This window comes from Canis lupus, chromosome 24, assembly GCF_003254725.2.
Source record: "Canis lupus dingo isolate Sandy chromosome 24, ASM325472v2, whole genome shotgun sequence".
Taxonomy (NCBI): domain Eukaryota; kingdom Metazoa; phylum Chordata; class Mammalia; order Carnivora; family Canidae; genus Canis; species Canis lupus.
In genome coordinates, this window is record NC_064266.1 from 267983 (window position 1) to 289437 (window position 21455).

The window sequence follows — 21455 nt, forward strand, 5'->3', positions numbered from 1 at the left end:
AATTAGAACTAAATCACAAAAAGAAGTTTGGAAAGACTTCAAACGTGGAGGTTAAGGACCATCTTGCTAAAAGATGAAAGGGTCAACCAGGAAATTAAGGAAGAATTAAAAAGATTCATGGAAACTAATGAGAATGAAGATACAACCGTTCAAAATCTTTGGGATACAGCAAAGGCAGTCCTGAGGGGAAAATACATCGCGTTACAAGCATCCATCCAAAAACTAGAAAGAACTCAAATACAAAAGCTAACCTTACACCTAAAGGAGCTAGATAAAAAACAGCAAATAGATCCCACACCCAGCAGAAGAAGAGAGTTAATAAAGATTCGAGCGGAACTCCACAAAATCGAGACCAGAAGAACTGTGGAACAGATCAACAGAACCAGGAGTTGGTTCTTTGAAAGAATTAATAAGATAGATAAACCATTAGCCAGCCTTTTTAAAAGGAAGAGAGAGAAGACTCAAATTAATAAAATCATGAATGAGAAAGGAGAGATCACTACCAACACCAAGGAAATACAAACGATTTTAAAAACATATTATGAACAGCTATACGCCAATAAATTAAGCAATCTAGAAGAAATGGATGCATTCCTGGAAAGCCACAAACTACCAAAACTGGAACAGGAAGAAATAGAAAACCTGAACAGGCCAATAACCAGGGAGGAAATTGAAGCAGTCATCAAAAACCTCCCAAGACATAAGAGTCCAGGGCCAGATGGCTTCCCAGGGGAATTCTATCAAACGTTTAAAGAAGAAATCATACCTATTCTACTAAAGCTGCTTGGAAAGATAGAAAGAGATGGAGTACTTCCAAATTTGTTCGATGAGGCCAGCATCACCTTAATTCCAAAACCAGACAAAGACCCCAACATAAAGGAGAATTACAGACCAATATCCCTGATGAACATGGATGCAAAAATTCTCAACAAGATACTAGCCAATAGGATCCAATAGTACATTAGGAAAAGTATTCACCATGACCAAGTAGGATTTATCCCTGGGACACAAGGCTGGTTCAACACTCGTAAAACAATCAATGTGATTCATCATATCAGCAAGAGAAAAACCAAGAACCATAGGATCCTCTCATTAGATGCAGAGAAAGCATTTGACAAAATACAGCATCCATTCCTGATCAAAACTCTTCAGAGTGTAGGGATACAGGGAAATTTCCTCAACATCTTAAAAGCCATCTACGAAAAGCCCACAGCAAATATCATTCTCAATGGGGAAGCACTGGGAGCCTTTCCCCTAAGATCAGGAACAAGACAGGGATGTCCACTCTCACCACTGCTATTCAACATAGTACTGGAAGTCCTAGCCTCAGCAGTCAGACAACAAAAAGACATTAAAGGCATTCAAATTGGCAAAGAAGTCAAACTCTCCCTCTTCGCCGATGACATGATACTCTACATAGAAAACCCAAAAGCCTCCACCCCAAGATTGCTAGAACTCATACAGCAATTCGGTGGCATGGCAGGATACAAAATCAATGCCCAGAAATCAATGGCATTTCTATACACTAACAATGAGACTGAAGAAAGAGAAATTAAGGAGTCAATCCCATTTACAATTGCACCCAAAAGCATAAGATACCTAGGAATAAACCTCACCAAAGATGTAAAGGATCTATACCCTAAAAACTATAGAACACTTCTGAAAGAAATTGAGGAAGACACAAAGAGATGGAAAAATAGTCCATGCTCATGGATTGGCAGAATTAATATTGTGAAAATGTCAATGTTACCCAGGGCAATTTACACCTTTAATGCAATCCCTATCAAAATACCATGGACTTTCTTCAGAGAGTTAAAACAAATTATTTTAAGATTTGTGTGGAAGCAGAAAAGACCCCGAAGAGCCAGGGGAATTTTAAAAAAGAAAACCATATCTGGGGGCATCACAATGCCAGATTTCAGGTTGTACTACAAAGCTGTGGTCACCAAGACAGCGTGATCCTGGCACAAAAACAGACACATAGATCAATGGAACAGAATAGAGAATCCAGAAGTGGACCCTCAACTTTATGGTCAACTAATATTCGACAAAGGAGGAAAGACTATCCACTGGAAGAAAGACCGTCTCTTCAGTAAATGGTGCTGGGAAAATTGGACATCCACATGCAGAAGAATGAAACTAGACCACTCTCTTTCACCATACACTAAGATAAACTCAAAATGGATGAAAGATCTAAATGTGAGACAAGATTCCATCAAAATCCTGGAGGAGAACACAGGCAACACCCTTTTTGAACTTGGCCACAGTAACTTCTTGCAAGATACATCCACGAAGGCAAAAGAAAGAAAAGCAAAAATGAACTATTGGGACTTCATCAAGATAAGAGCTTTTGCACAGCAAAGGATACAGTCAACAAAACTAAAAGACAACCTACAGAATGGGAGAAGATATTTGCAAATGACATATCAGATAAAGGGCTAGTTTCCAAGATCTATAAAGAGCTTCTTAAAATCAACACCAAAGAAACAAACAATCCAATCATGAAATGGGCAAAAGACATGAAGAGAAATCTCACAGAAGAAGACATAGACATGGCCAACATGCACATGAGAAAATGCTCTGCATCACTTGAAATCACGGGAAATACAAATCAAAACCACAATGAGATAGCACCTGACATCAGTGAGAATGGGGAAGATTAACAAGGCAGGAAACCACAAATGTCGGAGAGGATGCAGAGAAAAGGGAACCCTCTTACACTGTTGGTGGGAATGTGAACTGGTGCAGCCACTCTGGAAAACTGTGTGGAGGTTCCTCAAAGAGTTAAAAATAGATCTGCCCTACGACCCAGCAATTGCACTGTTGGGGATTTACCCCAAAGATTCAGATGCGAAGAAACGCCGGGGACCTGCACCCCGATGTATCTAGCAGGAATGTCCACAATAGCCTAACTGTGGAAGGCACCTCAGTGTCCATCAAAAGATGAATGGATAAAGAAGATGTGGTCTATGTGTACAATGGAATATTACTCAGCCATTAGAAATGAGCAATTTCCATCATTTGCTTCAAAGTGGATGGAACTGGAGGGTATTATGCTGAGTGAAGTAAGTCAACGGAGAAGGACAAACATATGGTCTCATTCATTTGGGGAATATATAAAATAGTGAAAGAGGTCATAGGGGAAACGAGAGAAAATGAGTGGGAAAATATCAGTGAGGGTGACAGAACATGAGAGACACCTATCTCTGGGAAACGAACAAGGGGGGTGGTGTTTGGGGTGACTTGGTGATTGACAGTGAGGGGGACACTTGATGGGATGAGCCCTGAGTGTTATGCTATATGTCGGCAATTGAACTGCAATTTAAAAAAAAATAAATAAATAAATAAAATAAAATAAAATAAAATAAAATAAAATAAAATAAAAATGAATGAAAAAGGAGAGACCAGAATCAATACCAAGGAAATACAAATGGTTTTAAAATTAAACTCAACTATAAAGAAACAAACAGTGCAATCGAGAAATAGGCAAAAGAGATGAACACAAATTTCACCAAAGACGACATACACATGGCCAACAAGCACAAGAAAATGCTCCATCGTCGCTTACCATCAAGAAAATTCATATCGAAACCTCAATAAGAAACCACCTCACACCAGTGAGGAAGGTGAAAATTAACAAAATAGGAAACAACAGATATTGGAGATGATGGGGAGAAGGGGAAACCCTCTTGCACTGTTGGTGGGAATGTGAACTGGTACAGCCACTCTGGAAAACTGTGTGAAGGTTCCACAAGAAGTTGAAAAAAAAAAAAAAAGAGCTACCCTACTACCCAGCAATTGCACGACTAGGTATTTACTCCAGAGATCAGATGCAGTGAAATGCTGGGACACCTGCAGCCCAATGTTTAGCACCAGTGTCCACAATAGCCAAACTGTGGAAGGAGCCTTAGTGTCCCTCAAAAGATGAATGGATAAAGAAGATGTGGTCTATATATTCAATGGAATTTTACTCAGCCATTAAAAATTATGAATACCCACCATTTGCTTTGATGTGGATGGAACTGGAGGGCATTATGCTGAGTGAAGTAATTCAATCGGAGAAGGACAAGCATTATATGGTTTCACTCATGTGGGGAATATAAAAAATTGTGAAAGAGATCATAGGGGAAAGGAGAGAAAATGGGAAAAAACAGAGATTGTGACTAAACATGAGAGACTCCTAACTCTGTGAAACGAACAGGGGTAGTGGAAGGGGAAGTTGGGGGGGATGGGTGACTGGTGGATGGGCATTGAGCGGGGCACTTGAGTGGATGAGCACTGGGTGTTACTATATGTAGGCAAATCGAACTCCAATAAAAAAAAATACAAAAAAAAATAGGAAAAAAAGAAATACTGAAAAGTATAAGGAAAAGGAGGGGAACTGAGTGGGACAAATTAGAGAGGGTGACAAATTTGAGACACTCCTGACTCTGGATGTCGGGTACTGAGGGGGACACTTGACGGGATGAGCACTGGGTGTTATACTACATGTTGGCAAATCAAAATGCAATAAAAAAATACATTAAATAAATAAATAAATACAAAAAAAGAACCAAGTGGACCCAGCTGAGGTCCCCCAACACCTGAAAGAATGCAGCCAAGATCAGCAAAGCAAAGATTATGTCAAAAAGGTTGGAAGAAGAGCTGAGAATACAAGATAAATTGAAGAGAAAATGTCAGAACACTTAGAGTAATACACATAAATTAACTCTGCAGACTGTGCATTGAAGCTGAAAGAATGTAGACAAAGCAGCAGATACTCCTCTGGAAGGTGAGAAGCCATAAAAAATAGTAAAAGGTAATAAAGGGGAAAGGAGAAAAAATAAGTGGGAAATATCAGAAAGGGAGACAGAACATGAAAGACTCCTAACTCTGGGAAACGAACTAGGGGTGGTGGAAGGGGAGGAGGGCAGGGGATGAGGGTGAATGGGTGACGGACACTGAGGGGGGCACTTGACGGGATGAGCACTGGGTGTTATTCTGTATGTTGGCAAATTGAACACCAACAAAAAATAAATTTATTTAAAAAAAAGAACTTTCATGACTGCCTTCTCCAGCTATAGAAGAATTTACTGTGACTTTTTGTTTTTCAGACTATCACCACAGGTTATTGTTGAGTTATGATTAACATTTATTTAAAAATAATAAAAAATAAATTTATAACAAAAAATAAAAATAAAATACACAGGGACACCTGGGTGGCTCAGCAGTTGAGCATCTGCCTTTGGCTCAGGGCATGATCATCGGATCCTCGGATGGAGTTCCGCATTGGACTCCCTGCGAGGAGCCTGCTTCTCCCTCTGCCTGTGTTTCTGCCTGTCTCTGTGTACCTCATAAAAAATAAATAAATAAATAAATTCTTTTAAAAAAATAAAAATAAGAAATAAACTATTATATCTATATAGATAAATGTATAATATACCTTTAGTTTTATCTATAACTTATAGATGATATATTATAGACTTATTTATTATCTATATAAGCTTAAAAATAATTTCATAAAGTACAAAATAGAATGCATGAATGGCATATCCTGACGACGGAAAATACAGGTCCGTTCATTAAACTTTTATTTCAGTTACTTATATGGTTTTACATATGTAGGTATGTGCTGGACCATAATATAAACTATATTTCTTCCTGTGGAATGATCCAACATGTTTGAAATCCACTGCTCTTATGCCCCAGTACACTGACTGACAAAATAGCCCATGTAGCCAGCTGAAGAGACCAGTACAAGAACAACCACCCTTTCTATTCTACACACACCATCTTATCTCTTCAAGGTCAGACTTCAATCACTCTCTAATAGGCTCATACTTTGTTGCCTTGTCTTTTCAGATTTGCAGTCAGGCAGTGATCCTTATTTAAAGGAACTTCCTCCATTTGCTTACAAGGCTGGGAATTCTGATGGCAGTGTCCCAGATGTTTATAGCTCTGCCAAAAGTTTAGAAGTTGTTTACACCTTTGTGAGGTTTTTAGATGAGATTTCTCTAGAAGGGATGACTTCTTATAGATATTATCCCAAACTCCCCAACCCATAGCTTGAAAGGGCCAATTGACAAATTCCAGTTAATGAATCTATCAATAACCAAACTTAAGCTGGAGTCTTTTGTGCCTAGATTGGTTTCATTTTTACTTGCAGTAGACAGCATTTCCCATGGGTATGCGAATGTTTAGATAGCTAGTGAACCAGGGGTCAATGCTTATAGGGACATTTAACTGTCCATGTCAGCATCTATAACAAATCAGAAGTTTCCCATTGGTCCTGCCATTGAACCTTCAATGCCACCTTCAAAAAAAATTCGGGTAGCCCTGGTGGCGCAGCGGTTTAGCGCCGCCTGCAGCCCGGGGTGTGATCCTGGAAACCAGGGATCGAGTCCCACGTCGGGCTCCCTGCATGGAGCCTGCTTCTCCCTCTGCCTGTGTCTCTGCCTCTCTCTCGCTCTCTCTGAATGAATAAATAAATAAATCTTTAAAAAAATTCAAGGAGGCATACGTGATTCCAGATTTGCCTCCAAAGGGAGAACCCTTCTCACATGCCAATCAACACATGACCAGAAGTCTCTCCCTAATATTAGGAAATCTAGCCAGTCCCACAGCCAAAGCAGTACCAGCCCATTGATGATCACTTCACTCTTTGGCTAAAATATTATAGACAATCACATGGCCCTTGATTATCTACTTACTGCACAAGGAGGCATTTGTGCCATAGTGAATTCCATCCTTTGTACATGGATAAATTCTCTAGAGAGTAGAAATTCAATTATACAAGATCAGAGAACAAGAACACAGCTATGACAAATTTATCCTGACACTCCATGGTCTTTTGATCTATTTAGCTGGCTATCTTCAGGTTTGAGCTCCTGATTTAGAACCATCATACAAACTTGGATTTATCCTATTATTACTTGCTACCTTTCAAAAGTCTGCAGAAGTGACACACCAAAGAGGGTGATGCTGTTTCAACTCTTGGAGATGATCTCCAATATTTACCACCTTGGTAAGATAGAGACTATAGGGTGGAAGAGGCCTGAGAGTTCTCCCTCCTACCCTTCTTTGTTGCTCACATGTGGCCTCAGTGGTTTCCAATTAGTGCCCTTTCCCTCCAAAATTGGATATGGCAGCCATGATAGGGCCCTCCTGGCAACAAGAGACAAAATCACTAAATGGGGAAAATCCTGATTTATGATCAGTGATGCTCTCCAGGGAAGATCTTGATCAAAAGGAGGAAATGTGAAAATGCATGAAGAACATCTCATTTAAAATGGAGCCAAAAAAATAAAATAAAATAAAATAAAATAAAATAAAATAAAATAAAATAAATAAAATAATAAAATAAAATAAATAAAATAAAATAAAATAAAATAAAATGGAGTCAAGAAGCTCTGAAGGGGGGACTCTCTTCCACATAGCATTCAAGGTGCCCAGCAGCACCAGCAGGAAGTGAAAAGATAAAATTATCTTGACAAGGGAGGGTATTTTTAAAAAAAATTTTTTTTAATTGACTTATTCATGTGAGACACAGAGAGAGTAGCAGAGACACAGGCACAGGCAGAGGGAGAAGCAGGCTCCACGCAGGGACCCCAACGTGGGACTCGATCCCAGGTCTCCAGGATCACACCCTGGGCCAAAGACGGCGCTAAATCTCTGGAACACCCGGGCTGCCCCAAGGGACGGTATTTTGCACATAGGAATTTCATCTGCTTTTAAGAAAAAGAAGGAAATCCCTCCCTGTCTCAGCAACAGCTCACTAAACACTGCTTGCAGCCAATGAGAAACCACCACAATCTGAAACACTTGTCCTTTTCAGTGAACTTTTGTTCAAAATAGCTCTTCCTTATTTCCCCCTAAAACCTAATAAAAGCTGACCGTTTTGTCTTTTCGGATTTTCCTATGGTTCACCATAGGGTGCACGTCCCGAATTGTGATTCCTCTGCTGTCACCCAAATAAACTCACTTTGCCAGTAAAATAACTAGCAATTTTATTTTTAAGGTTGACACAGCCAGAGAACTTACAAAATCACTAGAATTGGAGAGTGTGTGAGTTTTAGAAACAAACCAGGCAGACTTCCTTAGCATGTCCGTCGATTTGAGGTGACAGTTTGGTGATCAGATAACATCTTCCAATGGAACACATCCAAGCTTGTAGCAAGAGGCATATTAGGCAAATCCATGTAAATCTGAGACTAAGTGTTCAAGGTTGAGCAGGAAGACCTGAGAGGTGGGCAGTTACCTTCCCTTCAGCTTTATTATTATTATTATTATTATTATTATTATTATTATTATTTATTTTAGAAACTTTATTTTAAAGATTTTTTTATTCATGAGAAACACAGAGAGGAGAGAGAGAGAGAGTGAGAGAGAGAGAGAGAGGCAGAGGGAGAAGCAGGCTCCATGCAGGGAGCCTGACATGGGACTAGATCACGGGTCTCTAGGATCACGTACTGGGCTGAAGGTGGTGCTAAACTGCTGAGCCACCCGGGCTGCCCCTCCTTTCCGCTTTTAATTTCAGCCTCCAAACCAGCTGTCAGTGGGATGTGGAAAGCCTGCTGCGAGGAAGAACAACATTTTTTAATAAGATAAATGTACTAGAGAAGTATACCCATAGAATCATTGTCTCATGGCAATAAACCCATTGGTCCATGTTACCCATAAATGATCCATGACAGGAGGTAGACTGGAAATGATGAATGAGGATTGGGTAGGCCTTGATGGCTGCCAAAGGACAATATGTGGTACACCCACAAGGGCAGTGTGAGGGGAGTTAAAACAATGGTCTTGTCCTGGGTTTGAGGAGTTTCAGTACATAGTAGGGATTTCAAAGAAATTTGCAGCAACCAGGTAGAAATATAGGATCTGACCTCAAAATAAGGACCTTGCATGAAGGCAGATGTATAGGGTTCCCCTCTATGGAAGCACTGAATGTGCCCAAATTCTTAGTAGCAGTGAGTGTGAAAAAGAGATTCCTCATTCTATCCTATGCCAGTGGGTGTTATTTTGGGATCTATAACCCCCCTAAATTAATAGGCAACACTTTAGGTAGATGTCACTGAATGCTCACTTTTTGATTGAGACAGATTTCAAAATGAGGTGCCAGAGAATGTGATATTTCTCACAGTAGGCAAAGACCCATGGATAGCTCACTGATATTGAAATAAAGCAGTTAGGAGTTGGAGAACAGAAGGAAAGTTTCAAGCAAGGTGGGCTCCCCTCTGAACCCTATCAAAGCCGTAAGCTGAGACTGACTCAATGCTTTCCATCTGGGCACCCAAAAGGGGCTGGGCTGCAACTGTTCTGAGCAGAGAGAGCTAAGGGTGGGGGGAGGTCGACATATCTTAGCTGAGAGAAACCAAGGAATTCCCACAGGGTGAGCAACCAACTGGAAGACAAAGCATCATGCTGCTGTGACAGGCAGAATAATATTCCCCCAAGATATTCTTGTTCAACCCCTGGAATCTGTGAGTAGGCTGCCTCCAAAAGCAAAGGAGATTTGCAGGTGTGATTAAGTCAAGGCTCTTGAGGAGGGCAGACCAGCCTCAATTATCTAGGTGGGCTGAACATAATCACAAGGATGCTGTGAGAAGGAGGTAGACAGTCAGAGAAGGACAGGTGACAGAAGAATCAAAGATCAGATGAAAGATTTGAAGATGCTGCATTGCTGGCTTTGAAAATGCGGAAGAGGCTAAGACATACAGGGGACCTCTGCAGCCGGAAAGGAGGGAAATGGGCCTTCAGAAGGAATGCAGCCCAGTCAACACCTTGATTCTAGGATTCCCAGGACTATGAGATAATAAATGTGTGTCATTTTAAGCCAGTGTTGATGGTAACTTGTTATAGCAGCTCTAAGAAACTAACACAACTTCCAAGAAAGCTGTGAAGAAGAGGTTACTAGTAATGGATGCTGGGGAAGAGCCAGAAAGGGACCCCTGCTACACAATTCTGACCAAGTCCAGGAACACTGCAACTGGAGCCAAGTAAGGACTTCTCAGTCCCCCTACCCCTTCTTCTTCTCCTGAAGGGTTCTGAGCCCATGGCTAGTAAGATAGGGCAGATAGAATAGATAGGTAAAACAAAAAAGGAGCTATCTCTCTTCTCCAACAGCAGACCTCCAGGAGGGAGAAGTACAGCTTCACAACACATTCCAAGCTCTTACCATCTGGTTCTTGATTACTGGATTGAGGCTGTATGTACTAAGAGTGCTTTGATAGGTTACAGGGAACAAACTGCACAGCCAAATCTATTTAATGAGACACTGGGAAGTGAAAGTCGTGTCATGACTTCACCCATACATGGAGTCTGCTCCCCATACGGCGCACATCCTGTTTTCTGGGAAGCATTGGCTTCTCCAAGGGGGTCATGTACTTTCCAAATTTAAGAATTATTAACACAGGGGGACTCCTGGGTGGCTCATTTGGTTAAGCATATGACTTCAGCTCAGGTCATGATCTCAGGGTCCTGGGATCTAGCCCCATGTTGGGCATCCTGCTCAGCAGGAGCCTGCTTGTCCCTCTGCCTGTCCCCCAACTCATGTTATTTCTTTCTATATATGTCTCTCAAAAATAAATAAATAAATAAATACAATCTTTTTTAAAAAGAAAAGTATTATTAACACAGGCTGTCCACTACTGCCGCCATAGTGCCAGCCCTTTGGGTCTCAACAAGGCCAGATGATGCTTCAGAATGGCAGACAAGCCAATTTGGGAGCAACTTGAATCCAGCTTCATTCAACATGACAGAAACAAGGGTGCCTGGGTCGCTTGGTTGATTAAGAATCTGCCTTGGCAATCTAGAATAAATGGATGCATTTCTGGAAAGCCACAAACTACCAAAACTGGAACAGGAAGAAATAGAAAAACTGAACAGGCCACCAACCAGGGAGGAAATTGAAGCAGTCATCAAAAACCTCCCAAGACACAAAAGCCCAGGGCCAGATGGCTTCCCCGGGGGAATTCTATCAAACGTTTAAAGAAGAAACCATACCTATTCTACGAAAGCTGTTTGGAAAGAAGAAGAAATTCGTTCTATAAGGCCAGCATCACCTTAATTCCAAAACCAGACAAAGAACCCAACAAAAAGGAGAATTATAGACCAATATCCCTGATGAACATGGATGCAAAAATTCTCGACAAGATACTAGCCAATAGGATCCAACAATACATTAAGAAAATTATTCACCATGACCAAGTAGGATTTATTCGTGGGACACAAGGCTGGTTCAACACTCATAAAACAATCAGTGTGATTCATCATAGCAGCAAGAGAAAAAACAAGAACCATATGACCCTCTCAATAGATGCAGAAAAAGCATTTGACAAAATACAGCATCCATTCCTGATCAAAACTCTTCAGAGTGTAGGGATAGAGGGAACATTCCTCAACATCTTAAAAGCCATCTACGAAAAGCCCACAGCAAATATCATTCTCAATGGGGAAGCACTGGGAGCCTTTCCCCTAAGATCAGGAACAAGACAGGGATGTCCACTCTCACCACTGCTATTCAACATAGTACTGGAAGTCCTAGCCTCAGCAGTCAGACAACAAAAAGACATTAAAGGCATTCAAATTGGCAAAGAAGAAGTCAAACTCTCCCTCTTCGCAGATGACATGATACTCTACGTAGAAAACCCAAGAGACTCCACCCCAAGATTGCTAGAACTCATACAGCAATTTGGCAGTGTGGCAGGATACAAAATCAATGCCCAGAAATCAATGGCATTTCTATACACTAACAATGAGACTGAAGAAAGAGAAATTAAGGAATTAAATTAAGAAATTAAATCAATCCCATTTACAATTGCACCCAAAAGCATAAGATACCTAGGAATAAACCTCACCAAAGAGGTAAAGGATCTATACCCTAAAAACTATAGAACATTTCTGAAAGAAATTGAGGAAGACCCAAAGAGATGGAAAAATAGTCCATGCTCATGGATTGGCAGAATTAATATTGTGAAAATGTCAGTGTTACCCAGGGCAATTTACACCTTTAATGCAATCCCTATCAAAATACCATGGACTTTCTTCAGAGAGTTAGAACAAATTATTTTAAGATTTGTGTGGAATCAGTAAAGACCCCGAATAGCCAGGGGAATTTTAAAAAAGAAAACCATATCTGGGGCATCACAATGCCAGATTTCAGGTTGTGCCACAAAGCTGTGGTCATCAAGACAGTGTGGTACTGGCACAAAAACAGACACATAGATCAATGGAACAGAATAGAGAACCCAGAAGTGGACCCTGAACTTTATGGTCAACTAATATTCGATAAAGGAGGAAAGACTATCCATTGGAAGAAAGACAGTCTCTTCAATAAATGGTGCTGGGAAAATTGGACATCCACATGCAGAAGAATGAAACTAGACCACTCTCTTGCACCATACACTAAGATAAACTCAAAATGGATGAAAGATCTAAATGTGAGACAAGACTCCATCAAAATCCTAGAGGAGAACACAGGCAACACCCTTTTTGAACTTGGCCACAGTAACTTCTTGCAAGATACATCCACGAAGGCAAAAGAAACAAAAGCAAAAATGAACTATTGGGACTTCGTCAAGATAAGAAGCTTTTGCACAGCAAAGGATACAGTCAACAAAACTAAAGACAACCTACAGAATGGGTGGCAGGCACTGAGGGGGGGAACTTGACGGGATGAGCACTGGGTGTTTGTTATTCTGTAGGTTGGCAAATTGAACACCAATAAAAAATAAATTTATTATTGAAAAAAAAAAGAATCTTCCTTGGGCCTGGGTCATGATTCTGGAGTCCTGAATCAAGCCCTGAGTCAGGCTCCCTGCTCAGCAGAGAGTCGGCTTCCTCCTCTCCCTCTGTGCCCCTGAGCCCAGCTCATGTTCTCTCTCTTTCTCACTTTATCTCTCTCAAATAAATCTTAAAATCTTTAAAAAAAAACATGACAGAACCCAATTAGACACAAATTATATTGATACTTCATGCCTTATGTGGGAAGCATGACAGTTCCAGGGGAATGCTACCATTATGGAGAAGTTGTCTAATCTTCCATTCCAGAAAATCCAGTATAGCACCACAGTGCAGGATCATCAGCCCATGCCTCATAGCTAAATCATCAGCATGGCTGTGGGCCATCTCAAGGCTGATGAAGACACCCCATCATGGGGTTCCACCAGATGTTCCTATTATAAAACATTAATGATGCTTGGGTTTGCACAATAACATGTTCAGGCTTTCCCTACACAACTTCAGCTTGCCTCCTCCCAGCCAGGCACTCATGCTGTTTTCTCTTTTCTCCTCTTCTTTATACTATTCATACTCCTCCAAATATCACACACAAATGAGCAGGGCCATGGTGGGAGCGGGCACAATGCATTGCTACTATGGAGGTATTGTGTGTGATGTTTGGAAACTAGACTGGTTGCATCTCACAGAAGCTTGGATTGTACCAGCACATGTCTTGGAAAGACTTAAGTAATTCAAAAGGTTGTCCTTTTATTCGTTTATTTTTAATCTATTGATAAGTTGCTCTAGTAACTCAAAGAAGTGAAAGAGAGCATTTGCTTCACTGCTCAGGTATTGATTTGTTTAGATGTTTCAATGTCTCATGATACAATAAAACCACAAAAATTTTCTTTAGAAAAAAAAAGAAGTATTAATACGGAGGAAGAGACCAAGGTTTGGGCCTAAGGAAAAGGTGGTATCCTGGCCAGTGAGGGAAGGGGGAGAGGGTGACAAGAAGAGTCCAAGGAAAAGTCAAAGGACAGGGAGGATGTGGTGTTCACTTGACTGACCTGTTCATGCTTCATTGCCTGTGATCCAGCATCCCCCATGTCTTCATTGCTTCCTGTCATTCCAGACCACCCACAGGACTGGCTGAGGTGGGTTCAGTAGACAGGTGCGTCTGTCCTGGCTTCCACCCCAATAATGTTGGGGCAGCAGGAGGATGTGTGTTTCTAAGACAGAAACCCCCAAAAGAGAAGAGATGAGTATTTGCATGAGTGTATGTGTGTGAGGCAGGAACATATGCAAAGAGAAGAAGAGGCAGTGGAAATGAGCTTACCAATCATGGCAGAGCATTCCTGCTCATCTACCACCTCCAGCTGCAGAAGAAGAGGGAAGAGGAGGAGGGCTGTGGGTGTCCACCACTGACCATTTAAATTCATCAAGGTACAGAGGGTCAGTGGAATCCTGCTGGGCCCTGGAGGACAAGGAGGAGAATCTTCCTATTCCTCCTCAGCTGAGGAACAATGGCAAGATTCTGGCAGGCCCCACAACTCCTGTTGGCCATCTTTATGGCCCTGGTGGCCCACACCTACCAAGTAAGAAAGAAAACCTTTCTGAGTGTTGGAGAAGTGTCTGCATCAGACCCTTATGTGACAACCACCATGCAGTATTTGAGCGATGACTTCAACAAGAAGAGTAACGACAAGTACAATTTCCGGATTGTGCGGCTCCTGAAGGTCCAGAAGCAGGTCAGCACAGCCCTCTTTCCTATATAGGCCTCTCCAAAGGGGACACCCATACAAGTGAAATTCAGCCTCATTTAGTTTCAAGTGGGAATTTTAAGAGAAACATAAATTCACTGGATTGGATGAAGTTATTTAAATGATTATACCCCAGAAGCCAACCACACCTGCTTCCTATTTTTGTAAATAGTTTTATTGCAGTCCAGCCATGTTATGCATGCACACATCATCCAGGGCTGCTTTTGAGGGGCAACAGCAGAGTGCTTGCAACTGAGATTGTACGGACTGCAAAGCCTAAAAGACTGACTATTAGGCCCTTTACAGGCAAAGTTTACAGAGTTTTACTCAAAATAGTTAGCATCAGTTGAGTTGTCCACCAGATATCTTTGCCCAGAGATTGGTTTCTGGAGAATTCTCCTTGAATAGCCAAAGAAGGCACAGGAGTCAGATAGGAAGGAAAGAGAGAAGCCCACCAATTTGTTCAGGAAAGAGTCCTTGACCTTGGACACCATGAGAAGGAGTTCTTGCCCCTAGAAGCTACAGAGAAAGGAAAAGAAGTCCTTTCATTTCCTTCCACTTGCTGCCCACAGATTACTGACCATATGGAGTTTCATGTGAACATGGAAATGCGGCGGACCACCTGTCAAAAGCTGGAGACTACTAATTGCTCCTTTCAGGAAGGGGAGCTTTACAAGGTACTAGGTGAATACACATTAATTCAGAAAGAACTCACAGGTGTTTTCTACAGTTTTAGGATGAGGTAGGGTAGAATTACTGGGGGTGTATTCAAACTTGCTTAAAACGAATGTATAGATAACATCAGCTCACTCAAAGAGGAAAAGCGAAAGTAAGAGTGACCAAGATCCTGCCTGGCAGGTGTTGCTCATTTGTTGTTGAAAGAATTATGGCAGGGAAAAGGAGTCCAGACAGGGGGAGCCAAGGTGGCTGAATATTTTAATATAAAATAAGTAAAATGAGAGGATCTTCTTGATGTGAGTAATTGAACTGATGGAGTTCGTATTCTGATTTCTATCTCAGGAGAAATGCATTTAAGCCTCTCCCCACCACCCTGGGCTTTCAAATGTAGAGCAAGAAAACAAAATCTCACTAAGAAATTGTGTTTATTGATTTTTCATTGTGGGATTAAGAGGGAAATTAAAAATAAAAGCGAAATATTGAGAGAGAATTGGGACAAGGGAAGGAGAAAAAGGGCATGATGGATCAGTGGATGGACAGATAAATGAAGAAAAGTGCAGGGAAGGAAGATGGATGGTGATGGGTGAGTCCAAGTGGATGGACTGGATGGATGGATGGATGGATGGATGGATGGATGGGTGGATGGATAATGGATGGATGGAGCCAGCAGAGGCCAAGTAAAGTGTGAATTAAAGGACACATGAGGGATCCGTGGGTGGCTCAGCGGTTTAGTGCCTGCCTTTGGCCCAGGGTGCGATCCTGGAGACCCGGGATCGAATCCCACGTCGGGCTCCTGGTGCATGGAGCCTGCCCTCTGCCTGTGTCTTTGCCTCTCTCTCCCTCTCTGTGTGTGACTATCATAAATAAATTAAAAAATAAAAAAAAATAAAGGACACATGAGTAAAAATAAAGAGGAAAAGAGAATCACTGGGTCCCATTGTAAGTGTGGTAGGATGGATCCTCTTTCTTTCTTTCTTTCTTTCTTTCTTTCTTTCTTTCTTTCTTTCTTTCTTTCTCTCTTTCTCTCTTTCTCTCTTTCTTTCTTTCTTTCTTCTTCTTTTTTTCTCCTATTTCTATTCTCCAATTCTAACCATAAACAGAAGAACAGGGGATCCCTGGGTGGTTCAGCCGTTTAGCGCCTGCCTTTGGCACAGGGTGTGATCCTGGAGTCCAGGTATCGAGTCCCACATCAGGCTCCCTGAATGGAGCCTACTTCTCCCTCTGCCTGTGTCTCTGCTTCTCTCTCTCTCTCGAATAAATAAAATCTTAATAAAAAAAAAAACAGAAGCTCTGGGAAACGAACCAGGGGTGGTGGAAGGGGAGGAGGGTGGGGGGTGGGGGTGACTGGGTGGCAGGCACTGAGGGGGGCACTTGACGGGATGAACACTGGGTATTATTCTGTATGTTAGCAAATTGAACACCAATAAAAAATAAATTTATTAAAAAACAGAAAGACATTTGAGGAGATGATCTCAGCAATACTACTATCAAGTGATTGAAATCAAAATAAAGGTCAAATAATATTTGGATTGGAGGCATGGTGAGGTGGTGTCATTTTCCCCATCTACATGTGTTATATCTTCTTTCTCTTTTAAAATTTTCGCTTTGCATGTTGAACTTTTTAAAATATTGTTTTTGTTTTTTAGCAAATTGAGTGCTTCTACTCAGTGTTTGTTGTTCCCTGGTTTGAAAAGTACAAAATTCTGAACAAAAACTGCACCGATGACTAGGTATCCTGGAGCACACACCTGCAATCACTATACATGAAAGTATCCTGCAATAAGCAGTAATTCTCAATATAGGAAATAAATATTTACCAAACTATTATTTTAATGCTCTTAATGTTTATGATTCCACTCTTTTTTGCCAAATTTTTCAGTTCATAATAATATAATCTGAAGGTACTTTGGGCTAGGGCAGATTGAGAATTCTAATGAGGTGATGTGGATAATTCCTGACCTTATAGCCTCTACCTATATGATAGCAGAACTTCAACCCCAGCCTCATTTCAAGTAGAAGTCTTCAGACTTTAGAGTAAGGAGAGGATTAAAAGGAGAAGGAGGGAAGAAGTTCTAGGTTACTTACCTGATCAGACAAGAGATGTTTGTAAGTATGGCCTATGATGCCATCTCTGAGGTATTCAATGAGGAATATCCCTTTCCTTGCCCAAAGTGTTGAATAATGGGAAATAATGCAAGTAATTTTAAAAGATGAGGGCCTTTGTTACTGAGAAGGACTAGGTTGGGAGATGTGTTCTTTTTGCAGGAAAGTGAACTTTCTTTCAAATTCTAGATTTACACCCCTAGCACCAGCAAAATTGGACCAGAGCAGGTCACTTTACAGAGGACTTCACTTGGAGTTACGAGGGAAAATATGTGCCCATGTGGGAAGGAGGAGAATGGGGCTACCATTACTATTTTATTCTTCCCAGAAAGACCAATCAGAATGATTCCTCCAGGAAAGAAATGACTGATGATGGAGAAAAGCTAACAATACTATATTAAAAGGACTCTCTCTTGGAGATCCCTGGGTGGCTCAGCAGTTTGGCGCCTGCCTTCAGCCCAGAGAGTGATCCTAAAGTCCCGGGATCGAGTCCCACTTCAGGCTCCCTGCATGGAGCCTGCTTCTCCCTCTGCCTGTGTCTCTGCCTCTCTTTCTCTCTGTCTCTCATGAATAAATAAATAAAATCTTAAAAAAAAAGATTCATTCTCCATGAGTGCCATATTAGGACTGGGGAATGAACACCACCACCCCACCCCCCAGCCAACAGCTTGATTCAAGATTTTAAACAATGTCAACAATTTCATCTTCTTCATTCCATTTCCTCCACGTGGTCTCAGGAGGGCTGCCAGCAGCTCACTAGGTCACATCTATCCTCATTCACATCCAATAAGGGAGAAAAAGATCTTGTCCCCAGTAACTGAGGAAAAAGCCACTTGGCTTAATACCACTGGGGAACTCTAGGGATGTTATAGAATACACACACACACACACACACACACAATCACAACTCTCTCTCTCTCACAAACACACACACACACATAACTACCTGAAAGAAGAGGAAATTGGGGGGTATTTATGCAACAATCTCAGTCAGTTACTAGTTGTAGGAAAGCTTGTATGAGGCAGTAATTCTCTGGAACCACTGGCCTGAGGTGGCTTGAGGAAGAGGGAACAGTCAGAGATTAAGGGGGCATAGGTGCATTTGGAGTTGGTGTGCACAGAAAGAGAATACGTGAGAGGATAAAGGCAGAGTGCCACCCGGGTATTCTTTCTACATGTGGGCTGTGTACAGGGATGCAAAATAGACACATCAGTCTCTACCAGATGGAGATAGCTGGGAGCTTTGAGAGAACAATATTTTTGTCTTTTAAACTTCTTACCAAAGTTCTGAAATGCTCAGGAACCTGTTTTAAGTGGGACCCAGGTAGGACTCCCCTCTACCAACTATCCAGTAAAATGTTAACCTACAGTTTCCTCATCTTTAACTGAAAATAATATCTATTTTTAGAGTAGTTATAATTATTAATGATCATAGCATATGTAAATTACTTAACAAAGCAAATATTCAAAAAAATTAATTAGTAACAACACTGTTGGTAGCAATCATGATTTAATACTAATCAGTCATTAAACTCCTTGCTGGCATTTTGGTTGCTTTGCCTAAAGGCAAGGGTTATTAACCTGAGGTAGAACAAAGGAAAGGTAGAACATTTTTGCCCATTGATCTTTCGGTTTTCTCAGCCCAGTGATTTTTTTTTTGAAATTTTTTATTTTGAAAGAATAAAAAGAAGAACATTATGATAGTACAGAGAGTTCTCTTGTACCCTTCATTTAGTTTTCTTGCATGGTCACATCTTTTGTAACCATAGAAAAATATCATAAGCAGGAAATTGACACTGGTATAGTTTGCATGTGTGTAATTTTGTTGTATACGTAGATTTATGTGACTATCCCCACAATCAAGATATAAAACTATTCCATCACCACAAGGATGCTCTGAACTACCCCTTTAGAGTCATACCTCTCTTTTCCCATCTGAAACTCCTTGCAACCACTAATTTATTCTTCATCTCTTTAGTTGTGTCAATTTGAGAAGTGGAATCAAGTATGTGACCTTTTGAGATTTCTGGTAATGCCCTTGAGATCCATCCAATGTGTTTCATGTTATCAGTACCTTATTTTCTTTTAATTGTTAAGTAATATTCCACAGTATACTATTTACCTACTTAGGATGTGTTTGTTTTCAACTTTTACAAATAAAGTTCTGTGAACAATCATGTATAAGTTTTTGTGTGGATGTAGTAAGCTTTCAATTCTCTGCATTAAACGCCGAGGAGTACAAGTGCTGCACCATATGTTAAAGTATATTTTAGGATTTTTTTCTTTTTGAAAAAGAAACCACCAAGCTATTTTCCAAAGGATGTGTCATTATGTAATGTCCCTCTGTAACTCTAGTAATTTACTTTGTTCTCTGGTCTACTTTATCTGATATTAATATAGTTTCTCTTCTTTTAGTGTTTACATAATATAATTTTTTCATCATTTCACTTTCAACTTACCCATATCACTATATTTGAAGTAAGTTTCTTGTAGACAGCATATAGTTGGTTCATGTTTTATTTAATCCACTCTACCAATTTCTGTCTTTTAATTGACTTATTTAGACCATTTACAGATAGTTTACACATACCATTTAATATAATTACTGATATTTAGGACTTAAGTCTGCTATTTCATTTTTCTTCTCTCTGTATTTTGTTTCTGTTTTATTATTTCTTCCTGTGTTACTTGAACATTTTTAAAAAGATTTATTTATTTATTCATTCAGAGAGAGCGAGAGAGAGGCAGAGACACAGGCAGAGGGAGAAGCAGGCTCCATGCAGGAAGCCCGATGTGGGACTCGATCCCAGGTCTCCAGGATCACACCCCGGGCTGCAGTCGGCGCCAAACCGCTGCGCCACCAGGGCTGCCCTACTTGAACATTTTTTAAAGAATTCCATTTTTATGTATCTATGCTGTTTGTGAGCGTATATCTTTTTGCATAGCCTTCTAGGTGGTTGCTCTAGATATGACATAAATATATAACTTGTCAGCCTACTGGTGTTGATATTTTACCAGTTTGAGTGAAAGGTAGGAAGTTTACCTCCCTTTACAGCCCATTATTATTCCTCATTTACAAATGCCCTAAATATTTCTTTTACATACATTGGGAACCACATTTAAAAATGATATAATTTTTGCTTTAACCATCAGGCATAATTTAGAAAACTCAAGAAATCCTATTGTATTTACCCATATTTACACATTTTATGTTCTTTTCTGATACTTTAAGATTCCTTCTTTTAAATTTCCTTTATATTCAGAGAACTTCTTTTAGCTATTATTTTAATATAGGTCTTCTGGTGCAGATTCCCTAGTTTCCTTCCGTGAGAATGGCTTATTTCCCCTTTATTCCTGAGGGATATTTTTGGTGGATATATGATTCTGGATTGACAGTTTTCTTTTCTTTTAGCCTCTGTTTCTTCTAGTTCCAGTTTTGGTAGTTTGTAGTTTTCCAGAAATGCGTCCATTTCTTCTAGATTGCCTAATTATTGGCGTATAGCTGCTCATAATATGTTTTTTAAATTGTTTGTATTTCCTTGGTGTTGGTAGTGATCTCTCTTTTCTCATTTATGATTTTATTAATTTGAGTCTTCTCTCTCTCTGAATAACACTTGAGCACTTCTGCATGGTTTATTATGAGAAATATGTTGAAATTCAAATTGGGTTTTTCCCCCTAAAGCTAAGGTGAATTTTCTCTTTCACTGCTTTCAAGATCTTTTTTCTTTGTCTTTAAATTTCAGAAGTTTAACTCTGATGTGTTTTGCTGTATATTTGAATTTATCCTGTTTAGGATTTACTCACTTTCTTGAATCTACAGGTATAGGTCTTTTGCCAAATTTGAAAAGTAATCAGCGGTGATTTCTTCAAGTAGTTTCTTAGTTCACCTCTATCCTCTCTTTCTGCAATTACAGTGTGTTAGATATTGTAATAGTTTCACCATTTTCTGACATTCTATTCATTTGTATTTGGTCAATTTTCTCACCATTATTCATATTGGGTAGTTTTCATTATTCTCACTTCCAGTTCATTTATTTTTCCTCTATTCCCCCCATTCCACTGGTAAGTCCATCCATTTAATTTTGTATTTCAGTTATTGAACTTTTCAATTCTAATATTTCTACTTGTTTTTTCTTTGCACTTTCTATTTCTTTGCTGAAATTGTCTATCTTTGCTGAGACTTCCCATTTGTTCATTTGTTTGAGGTATGTTGAT

At 40.2% G+C, this 21455-nt stretch overlaps 1 protein-coding gene and 1 pseudogene across 2 annotated transcripts; both read left to right on the top strand.

Annotated features, from left to right (window-relative positions):
* The first annotated feature begins 10683 nt into the window (after positions 1–10683).
* On the top strand, positions 10684–13450 carry LOC112673434 (nuclear transport factor 2-like; annotated as a pseudogene).
* Positions 13451–14181: 731 nt separating this feature from the next.
* On the top strand, positions 14182–16867 carry CST11 (cystatin 11). Of its 2 annotated transcripts, XM_025469025.2 has the most exons (3): positions 14182–14447; positions 15032–15136; positions 16784–16867. In XM_025469025.2, the coding sequence occupies exons 1-3, from the start codon at positions 14223–14225 to the stop codon at positions 16865–16867; spliced, it is 414 nt and encodes a 137-aa protein (XP_025324810.1). In that variant the 5' UTR covers positions 14182–14222. The 2 variants fall into 2 exon arrangements, with proteins under 2 accessions (XP_025324810.1, XP_025324811.1); XM_025469026.2 differs by lacking the exon at positions 15032–15136.
* The last annotated feature ends 4588 nt before the right edge of the window (positions 16868–21455 follow it).

Excerpts from the sequence above, each read along its gene's own strand:
- CST11 (XM_025469025.2), top strand. The coding sequence starts at position 14,223 with ATGGCAAGATTCTGGCAGGCCCCACAACTCCTGTTGGCCATCTTTATG. Across the intron at positions 14,448-15,031 it reads TCCTGAAGGTCCAGAAGCAG|ATTACTGACCATATGGAGTT; the intron begins GTCAGCACAGCC and ends TGCTGCCCACAG. Across the intron at positions 15,137-16,783 it reads AGGAAGGGGAGCTTTACAAG|CAAATTGAGTGCTTCTACTC; the intron begins GTACTAGGTGAA and ends TTTGTTTTTTAG.